This window comes from Anabas testudineus, chromosome 23 (assembly GCF_900324465.2).
Source record: "Anabas testudineus chromosome 23, fAnaTes1.2, whole genome shotgun sequence".
Lineage (NCBI taxonomy): Eukaryota > Metazoa > Chordata > Actinopteri > Anabantiformes > Anabantidae > Anabas > Anabas testudineus.
In genome coordinates this window covers 677514-696592 of record NC_046631.1, presented here as the reverse complement: position 1 = coordinate 696592, position 19079 = coordinate 677514, and the positions used below count along the sequence as shown (strand labels likewise).

The following is a 19079-nucleotide window of genomic DNA, read 5'->3' as shown; positions in this document are numbered from 1 at the left end:
CAGACAGTGCACAGGTTGGTATGTCTGGTCTTACAGTCTCTGGTGACTGCTTTGTCTACCAGTAGCTGGTTCTTTGCTCCCCTGGTTTTACTACCAATTCCTTTCTGGGCACTGCTCATGGATTGATCCATGTGCCTGCTCATCTTGGCTGCTATGATGCCTGACAGGAGCTTCCATGCTGTGCAGAGGCAGGTTATTGGGCGGCAGTTGGATGGGACTGCTCCCTTTTGGGGGAACTTCAGGATCAGGACTGTCTCGCCTTCTGTTAGCCATTTAGGGTGGGTTCGATCCATTAGTAGATTGTTCATTTGTGTGGCCAGGTGCTCATGGAGCGAGGTTAGCTTCTTCAGCCAGTAGGCATGGATCATGTCAGGACCTGGTGCTATACAGTTCTTCATACCCGAGACCCTCTCTTGGATGTCTGCCATTGTGATGGTTACTGGATCTTGTTCAGGAAGGTTGCTGTGGTCTGCTCTCAAGTCTACCAGCCACTGGGCATTGCTGTTATGTGATGCCTCCTTCTCCCATATGCTTTTCCAGTATTGTTCAGTCTCCAGCCTTGGTGGGTCTGCTCTCATGTTATTACCCTGCCACTGTGAGTACACCTTAAATGGCTCAGTGGAGAACATCCTGTTTATTCTCCTGGTCTCAACTTCTCTGGTGTATCTCTTTAGCCGGGTAGCCAGGGCTGTGAGCCGTTGCTTGGCAGTCTCCAAGGCCTCAGGTATGGTCCTCTTATTGTACTTCTTAAGCACCTTTTTGTAGTTCTGATAGTTGGCTAACTTCTCTCCGTGTTGCCTTGATCTTAGCCTCCAACCTCTGTGTCCATGGACTTTATGGCTTGCGTTGATCTTATAGACAAGTACCTCAAGGATCACGGTTGCTGCGCTGTATATCAGCTGATTGGTGTCAGTGATGGTCAGAGTTGGTATTGTCTGTAGTGCTGCATTTGCATCTTCTAGCAGACTTTCAGAAGGTACTTCACTAATTCTTGGTAACCGGCCTCGGGGGCTCCAGGTGTCCATCTTAGCCATGATCTTCAATCTTGGGTCAGCTGCTCTTGCATTAAGCTCTGTTACTGGCGCTTGGAACCCAATCTCTGATCCTGTCGTCCTGGCTCCTCCTTGCTGTAGCATTTGTGTTGTACCTCATCAATCTCTAGTTGTGACGTGCTGTTTCTTGCGGATGCTAGAGCACTGTGCTACTAGTTGTTTAGGTGTTAGCATTGATGATGGGTTTCCATAGTTCCCACATCCTGTTCATGTAGCCCCACTCATCTATCTAGATAGATAGATAGAGATGGACAGATATAAATCTATCTATCTAGATTGATAGATATAGATAGATAGATATAAATCTATTTAGATAGATAGATATAGATAGATATAAATCTATCTATCCATCTATCTCTCTCTCTCTCTCTCTCTCTCTCTCTCTCTCTCTCTCTCTATATATATATATATATATATATATATATATATATATATATATATATATTTATCATCTATCTGGATAGATAGATAGATATAGATAGATATAAATCTATCTATCTATCTATCTATTTATCATCTGTCTAGATAGATAGATCTAGATAGATAGATATAAATCTATCTATCTATCTATCTATACATTTATCATCTATCTCAATAGATAGATATAGATAGATAGATATAAATCTATCTATCTATCTATCTATCTATCTATCTATCTATATATTTATCATCTATCTAGATAGATAGATATAGATAGATATAAATCTATCTATCTATATATCTATCTATCATCTATCTAGATAGATAGATAGATATAAATCTATCTATCTATCTTTCTATCTATGTATATATTTATCATCTATCTAGATAGATAGATATAGATAGATAGATAGATATAAATCTATCTATCTATCTATCTATCTATCTATCTATCTATCTATCTATCTATCTATCTATATATACAGTATATTAATCATCTATCTAGATAGATAGATATAGATAGATAGATATAAATCTATCTATCTATCTATCTATCTATCTATCTATGTATTTATCATCTATCTCGATAGATAGATATAGATAGATAGATATAAATCTATCTATCTATCTATCTATCTATCTATCTATCTATCTATCTATCTAGATAGATAGATAGATATAAATCTATCTATATATCTATAGATATATATATATTTATCATCTATCTAGATAGATAGATAGATATAGATAGATATAAATCTATCTATCTATCTATCTATTTATCATCTGTCTAGATAGATAGATCTAGATAGATAGATATAAATCTATCTATCTATCTATCTATACATTTATCATCTATCTCAATAGATAGATATAGATAGATAGATATAAATCTATCTATCTATCTATCTATCTATCTATCTATCTATCTATCTATCTATCTATATATTTATCATCTATCTAGATAGATAGATATAGATAGATATAAATCTATCTATCTATATATCTATCTATCATCTATCTAGATAGATAGATAGATATAAATCCATCTATCTATCTTTCTATCTATGTATATATTTATCATCTATCTAGATATATAGATATAGATAGATAGATAGATATAAATCTATCTATCTATCTATCTATCTATCTATCTATCTATCTATCTATCTATATATACAGTATATTAATCATCTATCTAGATAGATAGATATAGATAGATAGATATAAATCTATCTATCTATCTATCTATCTATCTATGTATTTATCATCTATCTCGATAGATAGATATAGATAGATAGATATAAATCTATCTATCTATCTATCTATCTATCTATCTATCTATGTATTTATCATCTATCTCGATAGATAGATATAGATAGATAGATATAAATCTATCTATCTATCTATCTATCTATCTATCTATATATCTATCTATCATCTATCTAGATAGATAGATAGATATAAATCTATCTATCTATCTATCTTTCTATTTATATATATATTTATCATCTATCTAGATAGATAGATATAGATAGATATAAATCTATCTATCTATGTATTTATCATCTTTCTAGATAGATAGATAGATATAGATAGATATAAATCTATCTATCTATCTATCTATCTATCTATCTATGTATTTATCATCTATCTAGATAGATAGATATAGATAGATAGATATAAATCTATCTATCTATATATCTATCTATCTATCATTTATCTAGATAGATAGATAGATAGATAGATAGATTTATATCTATCTATCTATCTACATAGATATATATATATATTTATCATCTATCTAGATAGATAGATATAGAGAGATACAAATCTATCTATCTATCTATCTATCTATCTATCTATCTATCTATCTATCTATCTATCTATCTATCTATCTATCTGTTATCTATCTAGATAGATAGATAGATATAGATAGATATAAATCTATCTATCTATGTATTTATCATCTTTCTAGATAGATAGATAGATATAGATAGATATAAATCTATCTATCTATCTATCTATCTATCTATCTATCTATCTATCTATCTATGTATTTATCATCTATCTCGATAGATAGATAGATAGATAGATAGATAGATAGATATAAATCTATCTATCTATCTATCTATCTATGTATTTATCATCTATCTAGATAGATAGATAGATTTATATCTATCTATCTATCTACATAGATATATATATATATATATTTATCATCCATCTAGATAGATGGATATAGATAGAGAGATACAAATCTATCTATCTATCTATATATTTATCATCTATCTAGATATATATATATCTATCTATCTATCTATCTATCTGTCTAGATAGATAGATAGATAGATAGATAGATAGATATAAATATATCTACCAATCAATCTATCTATCATCTATCTAGATAGATAGATAGATAGATATATTTATATGTATTTATATCTATATCTATCTATCTATTTATGTATCTATGTATTTATCATCTATCTAGGTAGATAGATATAGATAGATAGATATAAATCTATCTATCTATATATCTATCTATCTATAATTTATCTAGATAGATAGATAGATAGATATAAATCTATCTATCTATCTATCTTTCTATCTATCTATATATTTATCATCTATCTATGTATTTATCATCTATCTAGATAGATACATATAGATAGATATAAATCTATCTATCTATCTATCTATCGATCTATCTATCTATCTATCTATACATTTATCATCTATCTAGATATTTTTGTGCAAATGTATGTTTGAGTGTAATATATACTTATTATACTCAAACATAATTCTAAATGAAAAATGTCTAGTCAGAAGAGGTTGAAATGAGCTTGATCTGCTCTTAGGAATTTACCTGGAGGGCCACATCATAGGGTCTACTTACATTTTACATACTTAATACATGCATTACTTATTATTTCAAACATATTACATACTTGTGCAAAGACACACTGAGATGTGGTCAGGAAGAAGGGTAGTTGAACTCTTAACCCCTGCAGTTCATGTATGTAGATTGCAAAATGAATTGTAATCGTAAAGCATAAATTTGCAACTCAACACTGAGAAACCATCCAACAAAATGTAAAAATAGCCAAACTAAACATAATAAGAAGTAATAACACATGTTGACTTACCACAAACTTTGTTTCTCTCTTCTGTATTCAATCAGCAGAAATGTCTGAGTCATTGTTTCTCCAGAAAGGATGACAGAGTTGTGTCTAAATGTTTCTGCTACTCTCACTACTCCTGCTACTGTACTCTGTTCACTAACTGTAGCCTGTGACATCACATTCTAGAATGTTGCCAGATCAAAGACCAGATCAACAGAATTTTGAATTCTCTCTCTCTCTCTCACACACACACACACACACACACACACACACACACACACACACACACACACAGATATCGGCATAATGAGAGTGTTGGGGTTAGTAGTTACGTTAATTTAAATTACAAAGTTACTGTAAATAATTGTGTAGTTTTTCTCAGTTGCTGGTACAAACAGGTAGTTTAAGCAGCAGCTTTAATGACATTTAATATAAGGCAGAAATGATATATAAACAAATTTATATTGCATTATGAAAAAGAAAAAAGTGTGGTTGTTGAACTGTGGTGAAAGGGCCGAACATTTCTAATAGCGCTCCTGGCTTTGTCACACTGTTTTAAATTAATCAAAAATTAGATGGGACTTGCTTTATGCCAATAAGCAGTAGATCAGTTTAAAGACAAACATTTATAACCTGAGATATAATAACCCTTTCTGCATACATGCTAATGGTGTGTAGTAAGGGATGCTTACTTTTTCACTGATCATCTAAATGTTGTCTACTTCATGGATTAATGAATATTATGCTAAACTTGGCCCCTGGGCAAAATGTTTAATATGAAATATTTGGTTACTGTATTTTAATAGGTGCTATATGAATTATTTACGTTTTGTTATTCAATATACAGAATATTTTAAAGAACGTAGAGTGACTGCAGTCACTTGCAATGCATTTGCTTTGCCCTGGACATGTGTTGTACTGTTCTCTCTTCTCAATGTTTGCCTTTGCATATAAACAGCATACATAGAAGATATCTTGACTTTATGTTTGTAGTTGTTAGATAAAACTTCCGTGTATATGGTGGAGGTAATTATTCTCTGACACATGTACACAGTTCTAAATGCATGGCTCATTGAGCGGTGGGACAAAGAACAGACTCCCAGCTGACAGTGTTAAACTGTACTTACACTTAGGCTCCTGTGGGACAATGCACAGCTTTACATTCTGCAAGTCTATGCACAGCAATTCCTGCTGCTGTGTCTATAAGAAGCATCACACAACCGACACATAACATAAGCGCAAGGGCTTAAATGGAGGGAGGGTGTTTTCCCACATGTTCTCTCTCTACCCCTATCCACTCCTGTGATTCTCTTCATGTTTGGACCATCTCATTGATTTTTCGTTTCGCATCTGTGTATTTACAGTATAAAGGGATTGCCCTCAACTTTTCTTCTCCTGCTCCTGTTCCAGGCATTTGGCCAGGCCTACTCCACTCAGCGTAAGGTGGCAGAGGATGGGGAGACCAATGAGGAGACATTGTTGCAGGAGTCAGCCAATAAGGAGGCCTACTACATGGGCCGCCTCCTGGAACTCCAGTCGGAGTTGAAGCGAAGCCGTGCGACTGCCTCCAGCGCCCAGGCCGACAATGAGCATATCAGCAGCCTGCTGCAGGAGCTGAGGGAGGTACAGCACAGTGCCTATAGGGTTGGGGATGTCATACAAAACCATACGAGAGTAAACTGCTGATGTACAGGGGGTTTCAGGTTTTGAATTTAAAGGAACATTCCAACTTTCTGTAAAGAGGCAGAAGCAGGGATTCTGTTTCAGTTGGTTTCTTGTGGAACAGAATTATGGTGCATCTTTCTACTCTCAGCTCTCTTACTGATTTGTCTCAGCAGAGTAATGAGATGTTAGAGCTGCAGCGCACCCGGATGAGAGAGGAGATCAGGGAATACAAGTTCCGAGAGTCTCGGCTGCTCCAGGACTATACTGAGCTGGAGGAGGAGAACATCTCTCTGCAGAAGCTGGTGTCGACACTGAAACAGAATCAGGTACAAATGATTTAGACACACATGCACATAAAGACCATGGACCTGACCGACTGATTTTTGTTGTCCAGAGGTGGATCTTGCACAGTTTAAATGATTTAATTTGAAATGATTAAATCATAGTGTATTAGTGAAAGTAATTTACCTTTAACATCTAACATGGGTTAGTTCAGATGCCTGTAGGAACCATCCTTGTTTTATCAGCTAAATTTCCAGCATGTAGAGCTGAATGCAGATAGTGGTCTGAGATTGCAACAACTTTACAATGATAAAATGTCTTTTTAATGTGGTTTTTGACATAATTGTGTTTCTATTTGGACCCACAATTTTGACATTTTAGTGATGAAGTTTGTTTGATAAAGCCAGTTCTGTTAAATATTGTATTGTGTTGATGCAGGTGGAATATGAAGGCCTGAAGCATGAGATCAAGGTCCTGGAGGAGGAGACAGAGCTCCTAAACAGCCAGCTGCAGGACGCACTGCGTTTGAAGGACATCTCCGACGCTCAGCTGGAGGAGTCTCTGGAGTCTCTGAAAAGTGAGCGCGAGCAGAAGAACCACCTGCGCAGGGAGCTGGTCCACCACCTCAGCATGTGTGACGTGGCCTACACCGGCAGCGTCCACTTGACATTCAGCTCTGCTCCGTCCAGTGGCACTGTCACTCCTACAACCCTGCTTTCCCCCAACGCAGAAGAGCCACTAAGGTGGATAGTGCACAAATCAAACCAATGTGACAAATGAGAAGAAAGTGCTGTGTTATAAATGTTCACTTGCAAAAAATCATCCAGACTGATGCACACATTCTGAGTTTATTAAGGTTATAGAAAGGTGGAGGGTTAGACTGGTTTGAAATCTCTTTCTGAAAAGATGTACAAGGCAACAGAATGGACTTACTAATAGAAAACACTGACAATGAATACAAACATTTAATTTTGGTTCACAGTGCCAGTTACCCAAACTTTTCACTTTTTAACATATCACATTGGGAAGATCCTGTATTAAGAGATGGGCAACAAAACAACAATATTTATCACAAAAAAAAAAATGTCCTCAATGTAACTTTTAGACTGGTTGATATAACTTCGATAGAACGCATTCCATACATGTTTTGGCACCATTCATAATGAGAATAGCACCGTGCAAACAAATCATGTGGCGGGGAAAGTTACAGCCAGTTCAGGTTGGTTGATGCCCACGGCAAAGACCTTAGCCTTAGCTGGTAAATGTAGACTTGATAATGTTTTGGCTACTGCAGCAGTGTATCAGGGGCTGGAGTGAGGTACGAGATAATGAAGACAGAAAATGTTTAAGGAAATTCAAGTAAAAGCCTAACTGAAGAGAACATCCCAAAGGACACAGGGCTCAAAAGAAGTAGATAATATTTTAAAGAAGAAAGTGAGAACTTCATAAGTGTGGAGATATTCTGGCAAATTACAAGCAGTACCATCCTTTAGCGCACGCACAATGTGAGACTTTACAGTCCCAGACCCAAGCAAGTGCTTGAAGAACAGATACAGTGATATCACACATCTAATAGCCTACTTAATTGCAAAAGAAATAATTCAATTCAATTCAATTCAATTCAATTTTATTTGTAGAGCGCTTTTTACAATTGACATTGTCACAAAGCAGCTTTACACAACCAAAGAACAGTACATGAACAGTGAATGTGTAAGAATCATAATAATCAGATTGTCCCTGATGAGCAAGCCAAGGGCGACAGTGGCAAGGAAAAACTCCCTGAGAAGGCAACAGGAAGAAACCTTGAGAGGAACCAGACTCAACAGGGAACCCATCCTCATATGGGTGATTACATGCTGTGTAGGCAGCAGGCAGTCCAGTATAACAGTTAATGTCTTTAAGTTAATGTGGAGTCCAGTTAGTTATTGCAGGCAGACTTGTTCCATTCCTTGACTATCGAGCGTTGAGTCGAGACCTCCAAGAAACAGCTTCCGACGTCTGCCGAGGCCAGGACCGACATCATAGTAGCTTGTGACCAATCCAGTCTCCAAACGCATCCCATAGGGCAAACGGTGGATCCAGGCGACGAGATCTCCAGCCAGAAGTTGGGCATCAGGACGAGTCAGACAGGTCCAGAGGGCAAAGGGTGGAATGACGTGTAGCTCAACAGAGAGACAGGAAGAGGGAAAAGAGAGAGGGAGAGGGAAAGAGAGAGAAGAGGAGAGATTGCAGTTATTTGTATTCACAGTCAGATAAAGTTTGAGGTGAATGTATATTTAGTATAGTGCAGCAGGGACTCCGGCAGGACTAATTATGACAGCCTAACTAAAAGGGTGGGTTCAGAAGGAAACACAGAGATGAGAAAAAATTCAACTTTAAGCTTGACAGAAAAAGTAATTTACCTTTTATTGAGACATCTTGATATCAACTGATACGAAAAAACATCATTATATATTATTTTTCATGGCCCGGCGTGTAATGAGACTGTATTTGTGGTACTGGTCTAGTTATTTTAAATGATGGTTGTAAGAATTGATTGTTTATTGTGCTGATTATAAATCTGTAATTTTGATTTAAATTTATTGGAATTTAAATGTGTTGTTTTTATCCTGTTGTGATCTGTCAGGTGTAATGGTCACCTCCATGTTGGACCGGGAGCGGGCACACCCACGGGGTCAGTGCCCAAGGCTAACGGAGAGCATCAAGGGCACAGTCGAAAAGCAGAAGGAGTGGCGACATCTAATCTCTACAGTGAGATGAACCTGACAGAGATCCAGAAGCTCAAGCAGCAGATAATGACAGTGAGTCTGTGCTGTGGTCACACATGGAAAATGGAAGCTTGGATTACAGTATGACAGTGTTAGAACAAACAACGTATTGATCAGTTTCTTAAATTAGAGCCTTTAGAGCTTGAACTAAAATTACAGTTTCATGTGAAGCTGTGCTTCAGACTAATGTCAGGTGTATTTTTTATACATTTATATATAATATATAACACTTAAACCTTACAAAATGTGAAACATGAAACGTGCCTCAGTGGGCTCCATGGCTTTTGATCTTTTGATGGCTTTTGAGCAGTTTGAGAGAAATAAGAACAGTGATATTTTTTAATTTTCAGTTCATACTGGGTTTATAATCCAGACTCTCAGACGCTCCCCTCTTTGAAAAAACAAGGCTCTTTAATAATTTATTGTAAAACCACTGTGTGCCACTTTCATTTTAACCCTTTGTCTCCTCCTTTCAGACAGTCCTTCTTGTTTTCTCTCTTAACATCCCTCTCCCACACCATACCAACATCTCAGGGCATTTCCCGACCCTTATGACTAATTACTGTGTATTAAATCCTGCTTAGATCACAAAGAAGCTGAATTTGTGCATTCACAAATCTGCATGTGTGTGTATCTGCTTTCCTGTAGGTGTAATCCCATCTATCTCTGGTCCATGAAACCTCTGTGATAGGCTGAGGTGCAGGAAGAGTTTATTTTTATCTGACACACTACACCATTGACCACTCTACTGTTCATGGTGGCTTTCAGTGCTACTTCCACTATTATCAAGGCCACTTTGAAATGTACTGTAGTGTTGTTTCTTAACACTCAATTAAAGCATTTAGTATTCTTTAAGTATTTATCTGTTATTGTTGACCTCTGCCAACTGCCTGTAAAGAGTACTTTCCTAGTGCCACCAGATGAAGGTGACATGAGGCAACACAACAGTTGGTAAAAATGTCTGTATTCCCTAAATGGTTAAAGCAAGACTTTTGTCATTTGGTGTTGACTTCAATCATATCAGTGTTTCATTACAAATCTAGTGCAGTGGTAGACAGAGAATACATTTCAAGACATATATTTGTTCTATTACTTATGAACCTTGCTTTTTCTCTTTAAATATTGTGATAAATTAATTGGGCACAGTCCACTGGAAACCAGTGCAAGCTTCCTTGCTTCTAAACACTGCTCCGGCAAAACTGAAGCATCAAACTACTTAGACCTAATTTATCCCTTTTCACCTCATAAAACAGAGACAAATCTTCCTATGTCACTTTACTTTTTTTTTCCCTTGGCTTAGATATGTTGCTTGCCTTGTACTACACTTGTAAGTTGCTTTAGATATAAGTGTCAAATTACTAAATGTAAATGTCTAAATGTCTCATTCTGCCTACTACAATATTTGTAGATGAAGCTGCAGAATGTGATTTGGACCCCAGTTTGTGGCTGTTTAACGAGGGCTGCAAGTTTATTTCTGTAGTGGATGTGTTAATAAACCTGTAAAAAGGTTATTTAAGAATGATTATAAAAATAACTGATTCATAATATTTGCTGTTTTTCTGCTGCTGCCCCCCTGAGGTTGAACGGGAGAAAGCAGCATTGATAATCAGCTTGCAGGAATCCCAGACTCAGCTCCAACACACCCAGGGCGCTTTGACTGAGCAGCATGAAAAGGCCCTCCGTCTTAACCAGAAAGTCACTGTGCTCCGCCGCCTGAATCAAAGAGCACGGACCAGCAGAGAAGACCACAGCAGTGTTACCGCTCAGTATAGCTCTGAGGCCTTCATGGAGTTGTACAAATATGAGGAAGATACTGAAGAGGAAGGAGGAACTGAGGAAGAGAAGAATGAAACGCTGAACAAAAGTCAGGTGTTTTCTTACCAAACGCCAGGTCTGGAGATCCTGCAGTGCAAGTACCGTGTGGCTGTGACAGAGTTGGTGGAGTTAAAGGCGGAGGTGAAAGCCCTCCGTGAGAGGCTTACTCAGTTTGAGGAGGGAGAAGCAGAGGTGAAACCAAGACGAAATGGTGAGCTTCAGAAACTGGAGAGGCAAGTTGCCTCATTGGAGAAGAGCTGCCAGGAAAGACTTGAGAAGGTAACCATGATAAACTGAAAGCATCTGCTACAATGTAATAAGTGATCATTAGACAAATAAATAATTTCTTTACCTTTTTCTCCTGTCTCAGATTTCTAGTCTGGAAAGGGAGTTGCAGGCTGCTCGGTCAGCATCCAACGAGAACCAGGGGACGTTAAATGCAGCTCAGGATGAGCTGGTGACACTGAGTGAGGAGCTTGCCCAGCTCTACCATCACGTCTGTTTGTGCAACAATGAGACGCCCAACCGTGTCATGCTGGACTACTACAGGTTGTCACTGTTTTGTCAGTGGGACATTTACAGAAATAGAAGAGTGGAACAGGATTTCAAGATTTCAAAATAATATTGACCCTATATTGGCCATGAAATCTAAATTTAGAGGTGCTCAGTGTCTATTTATTTTATATTTTACAGCGCTGACTGTACTGTTCTCATATTCTTGCTTGACTTACCCAGAATGTGAACATAGAGACCTATTGCTCTTACAAAAATTTTGCTTAACCTTCTATAAAAGCTGCATTTTAGGCCAGCTAATCTTGCAAGACCCCTATTAAGAGCCACAGCTCTAAGCAGCAGTCCCCCGTCAAATCCCAACACCCAGTTTGGACAAAGTGATTCGCAGAGATGTTACATGTGGGAGTGTGTGATCAAGTGTATTTGATTGAATAATATAGCTGCTTGCTGACTGCCTGCTGAGTCAGGCCATGCCATTTGCACTGTTGTTTCTCCAGCAAAATGTGCTTAGTGAACTACAACTGCATTGCTTTAGGAGTCCAGAAAAGACAAAAGCCTCATAAATCACCATTGGCAAATTCATGTGTTTAGGAAACATTTTAGGATGTTTTTAAAAGCACTGTGTTTGAATATGTTTTCAGGCCACCCACAGTAGGATAACATAGGCTAAGAGACTACACTTCACCATACACCCTGGCAGCAGGGTGGTAAAATCTGTAGAAATTGTCTTGAACAGAAAGGGTAAAGACAGGGCAGACGCCCACCAACACAATAATTGTTTTTTCTTCTAGACAAGGCAGAGGGCTCAGGGGCCTCAGCGCCAGTCTCAAAGCCATGTCTTCGGACAACAGCAAAGTTCTCCTCACACCGCGCCTTGCCAGGCGGCTGGCTGCTGTCGCTTCGACAACCTCAGTGTCTGGGGAGTCACGGAGCCCCTCAGAGTCTCCATCCAAACAGCCCCTTTCTGGAGACGGTCGGGGGGAGGAAAAAGTGGGGAGCAGGGAAGGGCCCCAGGTTCCATCTGAGCAGTCTCTAACACCCTGCACACCTCCGACCCGTTCACCTAGCATCAGTGCCTCTTCGTCATCATCGTCATCATCATCACCCGCCCTGGAGCCAGCTGGTGAGCTGCGCAGGGAGCCTATGAACATCTACAATCTTAATGCCATCATCAGAGACCAGGTAAAACATAGTGCTGTTTTGGATGTCAGTTCTTTCTCCTCTCAATACTTTCTGTTCACTTACTCTCTATGTCTGCCCTCTCTCTTTTACATTCCATTCACTTTGTATCCTCTTGTCCTCACCCTCTCCTCCACTCCCCTTCTCCTTTTGTTGCTTAGGTGAAGCACCTACAGCGAGCAGTAGACAGGTCTTTGCAGCTGTCCAGACAGAGAGCTGCCGCCAGAGAACTGGCCCCTCTGTTGGACAAGGACAGAGAGAGCTGCATGGAGGAGATCTTGAAGCTTAAGTCTCTTCTCAGCACTAAGAGAGAGCAAATAGCCACCCTCAGACTGGTGCTTAAGGCTAACAAACAGGTGAGAGAGCGTGGATGTGATTTGTTATTATTGTTAGTGTGGGGCTGAATGATACTGATAAAGGTAACTGTATTTTGGACTATGGGCAATATACTGAACATTCACATAATAACATATGATTACAAAGCCTCTCACACAGTGTTAGGGCTGTCCAAGATAACAGATGACATTAATGACAGAAACATGGTGCATTCTTCAGTCAAGAACAGTGGTCAACTTAATTCTCACTATGTGACTTTACTATGACCAATGTCTGCAAACCCATCAATCAGAATACATCATCAAGTTATAGAAGATGTGCTGCATGGAATGATATTACCCCTAGAGGACAAGACTATAAAACCATTTCTAAAGCTATTTTCAGGGGTGGTTTCTAGTTGTGAAATGGAAGAACCTTGAAACCAGCAGGACTTTCTAGAGCTAGTTTCGTGATTACACTGTGAATAGGGCAAGAAGAGTCTTGGTTTAGGAAGGTAATCAGGAACCCACAAGTGACGCTACCAAAAGTCCTCAGTGAGATTAAGGAAGGAAAAATGTATGCAAACTAGAGGCTTTTTAAGGAGCTATAAGGACATCCAGTTAATAGTTAATTACAGTAGTCCACAAATGCATGAAGTAGTTTTTCAGTAATCCTTTTAGTAGAAAAGGACATCCAGTACTGTATGTGTTTTAAGCATGTTTGAAGTTTGACAAATTCATTTGTTTTATCAGTAAATATAGCTAGGTGTCATCTGTATACCAATGGAAATATATATTATTATTAATAATAATCATTATTATATTATTATTATTATTATATTGTCTAAGAGGGACATTCATAAAGTAGAAAGAACCAGTCCAAGCACTGTGTGCATGGAAGACTCATCATTAACATAAACAAAACTGGAATGTGAGAATTATACTAGCCTAGTGCTGTTTCCTTAATCCCAGTGTCATGTTACAGTCTGTGTAATAAAATTGTTGTGATCTATAGTGTCCAGTGCTGTGATCTAACAAGATGAGTATAGAGAGAAGTCTGTTGTCTGATACTATGAGAAGATCATTAGTGACATTAGTGGTTATTCCTGCACATAAGGTCACATATTTGCTTTGAAACTTAACTTTTAAGGATTTTAAAGATAAAGGGAAGATTGGATATGGGTCTATAATTGGTTGAAATCAAGTCATGAGTAGGCTTTTTGAGTAGAGGTTTGACTACAGCAACCTTAAAAGTCTACGTACGTAGCCTGTTTGTAAAGATAGATTGATCTGATCTAATATGGACGTATTGATAGAAGGTAAAACATCTTTAAGCAGTCTAGTCGGAACGTGATCTAAGAGAAATGTTCATGGTTTAGATGAATTAATTATTGAAATTAACTCAGCACGATCTACTGAACCATACTAGTGGTTAAGTTTTTTCTTTAATAGGTATGATTTCAATTGTAAAGAAATTCATAAAGTTGTCACTACTGAGTGGGATACTAGGCTCAACAGAGGTAGGATTCAGTGCTGGTTAGTTAAAGAAACCAGCTTTATACTGTATGGGGCCATAGGAGATGCAATATAGTAGAAGTAAAGTAAAAAAGTTTATATCGGCAGTCTTCATATTGTTAAAGGGATAGTGGAACATTCAACTGGTGGTGGGGAAAGTGAATGTAAATTAAGAAAACACATGAATTTATGATATATATGTGTTTGTGATTATCCAGACGGCAGAGGTGGCTCTAGCTAACCTGAAGAGTAAGTATGAGGCAGAGAAGTCAATGGTGACTGACACCATGATGAAACTGAGGAATGAGCTGAAGGCCCTGAAGGAGGATGCTGCCACTTTTTCTTCCCTGCGAGCCATGTTTGCTACCAGGTCAGAGACCATTTGCAAAAAATATAAAGCTCTAATGCTCAACATTTTCATATAATTACCATGAAACATTGACTGCAATAATAAAATTACTGCATGCAATGTGAAACATTCTGGTTGCAGCAACAAACACACATTTTTTAAATTTTTTTTTTAGTTTGTGGAGAATTTCAGTCGTGCCTTTTAACTCTCCTCTAAACTGCTTCATTAGTTTTAACTGACTGGATGGGACTATTTAAACCTCAACACACAACAGTGTGTCACCCAGCCATCATGTGTGTTGTTAGAGTTACATTTATCAGAGTGTGAATGGCTTTCAAACTACGTGTGGAGTGATGGCAAGATGGTGTTTTAAGTGAGAGCCATAGACCACCTGCTCTGTTAAAAATGTGGTCACCCCTTAGCGCATTTGCTCTGGTTTGAATCACTCAATGAGTTTGTAAACTTGTAGTATTTTTCCTTCGGTTTAGTTTCTTTCACACAGTGGAAAAATCTAAGTGTACCACAATGCGTCACTTCAAACTCCTCAAGAACTTCCTCTCTCCTTATTGGTCAGATGTGTCTGCTATGGGACCAAAAAAGTAAATCCAGGAAGAAGGTCCTATGTTGTGGATTACTGCATGTTTCTGTGGGTTAGACAATTACATAATGTATGTTAACACAGGGGGCAGAGGTGTAGTGGTTAGCATTGTTACCTCATAGCAAGCAGGACTTGAATTCAAATCCACAGGTTGGCTGGGTGCCTCCCTGTGTCTGAATGGGTTTGCTCTAGGTACTCCAGCTTCCTCCTGCTGTTCAAAGTGATGCATGCTGGATGAACTGGTCACTCTAAATTGCTCTTGGGCCATAGGGTGGAAAAGTGAGTGTAAATGGTTGTCTGTCTCTGTATGCCTGACTGGTCCAGGGTGTACCCTGCCTCTTACTCAATGACAGCTGGGATAGGCTCCAGCACTCCTGCAACACTTTAGAGGACATGTGTTTAGGAAAAATTATAGATTTTTAGATATAAATACGGGTTGGTCACTCCAGAGGTAATTATAATTTTAATCACTTGCGGCAAGTCAGAGTCATTCTACCAGATGTCTGTGACGCACTGCCCATTCTCATGGTGAAGCATGTTTTGGATGTACAAATTAAATACATTTAAATCAACATATTGTCCAGTGATCTCAGAAGCAATTCATAGCTTTTGGTCCTGTTTTGGTTTGTATGCTCAAGAATTGCTTGATGATTCGTATCAGATTCGCACCAGAGGGATGCGACGGGTGGTGTCATTGAGTACCAGAGGTCTCTAGATGACCACCTGTATTTGAGAGGGGTGGTCATCTAGAGACCTCTGGTACTCAATGACACCACCCGTCGCATCCCGTACAAGGCAATTTAAAAGCCGCTCATACGTTGACAGATGAACCTAATGACACCCGTGATGGTGAATAGGACATTCATGATCCATGTAACCTCAACAACCCTCAAGGTGTTAACTGTGGTTAAATACCTTGGCGTACTAAGCAATTGAAGCAGCCTTTCACATGAAAAGTGAAATATCTTCAAGAACATTGAGCAAGACTAGAATTCTCCGTCTGAAAAACTAGCATGCTGGCTTGCAGATTTTTACACTCACACATGTAAGAATCTGACAGACACAGAAGTGGTTATCTTAGCCTGATCAGCCAGTCACTGGTAATGCTGTATCAGGCTTAAAACCCGCCTAATCGATTAGTACATCTTTAGTTTCTAGTCTATATTTGTTAACTGGTGACTCATAATAGCTTAATGTTTGCTGTGCAGACTATACCTCAATATCTCATATGACTTGTTCATATTGTTTCTTGTTCCAAATTTCTTAAACCTTGCTCTGATCAGGTGTGATGAGTATTTGACCCAGCTGGATGACATGCAGAGGCAGCTGGCGGCAGCTGAGGATGAGAAGAAAACTCTGAATTCGCTCCTGCGGATGGCCATCCAGCAGAAACTGGCCCTCACCCAGCGCCTGGAGGATTTGGCCTTCGATCAAGAGCAGACCCACCGAACACGTGGGGGCAGGCTGACTCGTGGCAAGACCAGCACCCCTAAAGTAAGTCCTTCAGCTTCAGCTTCAGCCTCCAAACTAGCCCAAGGCTCCACTTCAGCTTTGGCTCCTCGCCCTCCTCTTGGCCTTACTAGTCCTACATCGGTTATTCCTGATGCCACCATGCCCCTAAGCCCATCTGTGGTCAGTGCAGCTGCTGCAGCTTTAGTATCAGATCTCAACTCACCCACCTCACACATACCCCCTTGCAGTCCAACATCAACTGTGGTCACCCCATTAGCTGGCCCTCCAGTGTCAGAGTGCCCCCCATCTCTGGAGGCCCCCTCCTCTCTCTCAACACAGACACCTCCCTCAACCTTTCTCAGACTTGCTCATTCCCAGTGGACTTCAGGGGTTCAGACGTTTGCGGTTGACTCCCACAGTTTTGGTGTTAACATCTCCCCTGCTCTGCCCAGAGGCTCGGGCCTTTCCAGACACTGCACCCCAGACACTCACACATCTACCACATCCACCACCATCACCAGGCCCAACCAGCCAGGATCTGCCCCATCTTCTCCCTACAGGTCCCCTGTTCTGGGGCTCAGGCGCTCCACTTGGAGCCCGTCACCCCGAACTCGGCCCCTGTCTAGCCTGACGCACTCTTCTGTGCTTTGCACTCCTTCCTCATCTTCCCCTTATTCCTCTTCCCAGTTTGCTTCTTCATCCCATAGCTATTCCTCTTTCTACAGTTCCTCTCCTGCTTTTATCCCCTCCAACTCATACCTCAATATTGGCACCCCCACCTCCTACAGTCACTCCACCCACTATGCGCCCCTCTACCCCAGATACTGCAGTTCTTACCGGCACTGGCACTGACCCCATACCATACATACCATAAAGCTCTTACAGACTGTTCCACCATGCTCCTTACTGAAATTAAAACAGTAGCACCCATCATCCCTCTCTTTTCATCAACTGAAAGAGTGGGGGCTCACAGAGAGGAGGACAGAGTGGTTTTCTGTTTTCCTGTGCCTAAGCCTTGGCCGTTTGGTTTTGAATGTTCAGTGACTTTGCTCAGGGATTTGACATAAGGAGCACATGCAGCCCCACCTTTCTCTTTTCTTTGAGACTGTCTTTGAGATTGCTGACTGGTCCACAGGAGTGTGTTAAATAGACTTTTATTGGGAGTTCTTAAGTACTTCAGGTTGAGATATCACATGCATGATCATTAAAGGAGAGACGGAGACATCCAGACAATGGCTGGACAATTGACCACACCTTTATAAGGTCAAGCAGGGGCCACATTATTAAACACAGTCCTTCCTCTATATTCAGTGTAATATCTCATACTCTGACTCTCATATACTGCATACATAAACACTGTAAACCAGATATATTTTAATGCTGGCATTTTTCATTTGTGATATACTACTTGGATGTCTAAAGGTTCAGGTTAATCATTGTTCAGCCTACCTGGAGGAACTTTGTTTGAAGCTTACTGACTCGTTTATCGTTTCAACTTGAATTTCATCCTATACACTGACACATGACTAGGTCAGCATCCTAATATGTTGCATTGTTGCCATTGACAGCTCAGCCTTTAAGAATTCTTTTTCCACCCACTACCCGGAGCTTTGTTCTTGTATAAACTTGTACTCAGCTATGCATGATCACATTTGAATAATCCCCTTCCATGTGAAAAAAGTGATCGATAGAGCTGCAAGATGAATAGAAGGTATCAATGTTGAAAGCACTGATAAAGAGACTATCTTACAACAAACTAAACAAAGCAAAACACAGAAATCCTCTACTAAGGAAATTAGTAGTAGCAGTAAAGTGTATTTCACTGTTACTGTTAGCTTACCAAATTAATAAATCTTAATAAACTAAATAAAATTAAATAAAGGTTACACTATAGATTTCTCAAATTAATTAATAATAAATATTATATAAAATATATAAAATATTCTGACATAACCATATACATGCTGTCTGTAAAGATTCTCAGTCATCCAGGTCATGGTTATCCCAAAAAGGCTGTTCAGTGGCAACTGGA

At 39.0% G+C, this 19079-nt stretch overlaps 1 protein-coding gene across 1 annotated transcript in view; it reads left to right on the top strand.

Moving 5' to 3' along the window:
* Positions 1 to 18854, top strand: part of LOC113164892 (protein bicaudal D homolog 1-like) — a 28408-nt gene extending 9554 nt beyond the window's left edge. The window contains exons 2-11 of the mRNA XM_026364426.1: positions 6008 to 6220; positions 6436 to 6588; positions 6983 to 7287; positions 9171 to 9345; positions 10891 to 11406; positions 11498 to 11676; positions 12432 to 12822; positions 12981 to 13175; positions 14867 to 15018; positions 16879 to 18854. Of these exons, the coding sequence (XP_026220211.1) occupies positions 6008 to 6220; positions 6436 to 6588; positions 6983 to 7287; positions 9171 to 9345; positions 10891 to 11406; positions 11498 to 11676; positions 12432 to 12822; positions 12981 to 13175; positions 14867 to 15018; positions 16879 to 17899 (3300 nt within the window). The 3' untranslated portion in view covers positions 17900 to 18854. The remainder of the gene's footprint in view (positions 1 to 6007; positions 6221 to 6435; positions 6589 to 6982; positions 7288 to 9170; positions 9346 to 10890; positions 11407 to 11497; positions 11677 to 12431; positions 12823 to 12980; positions 13176 to 14866; positions 15019 to 16878) is intronic.
* Positions 18855 to 19079: the final 225 nt, after the last annotated feature.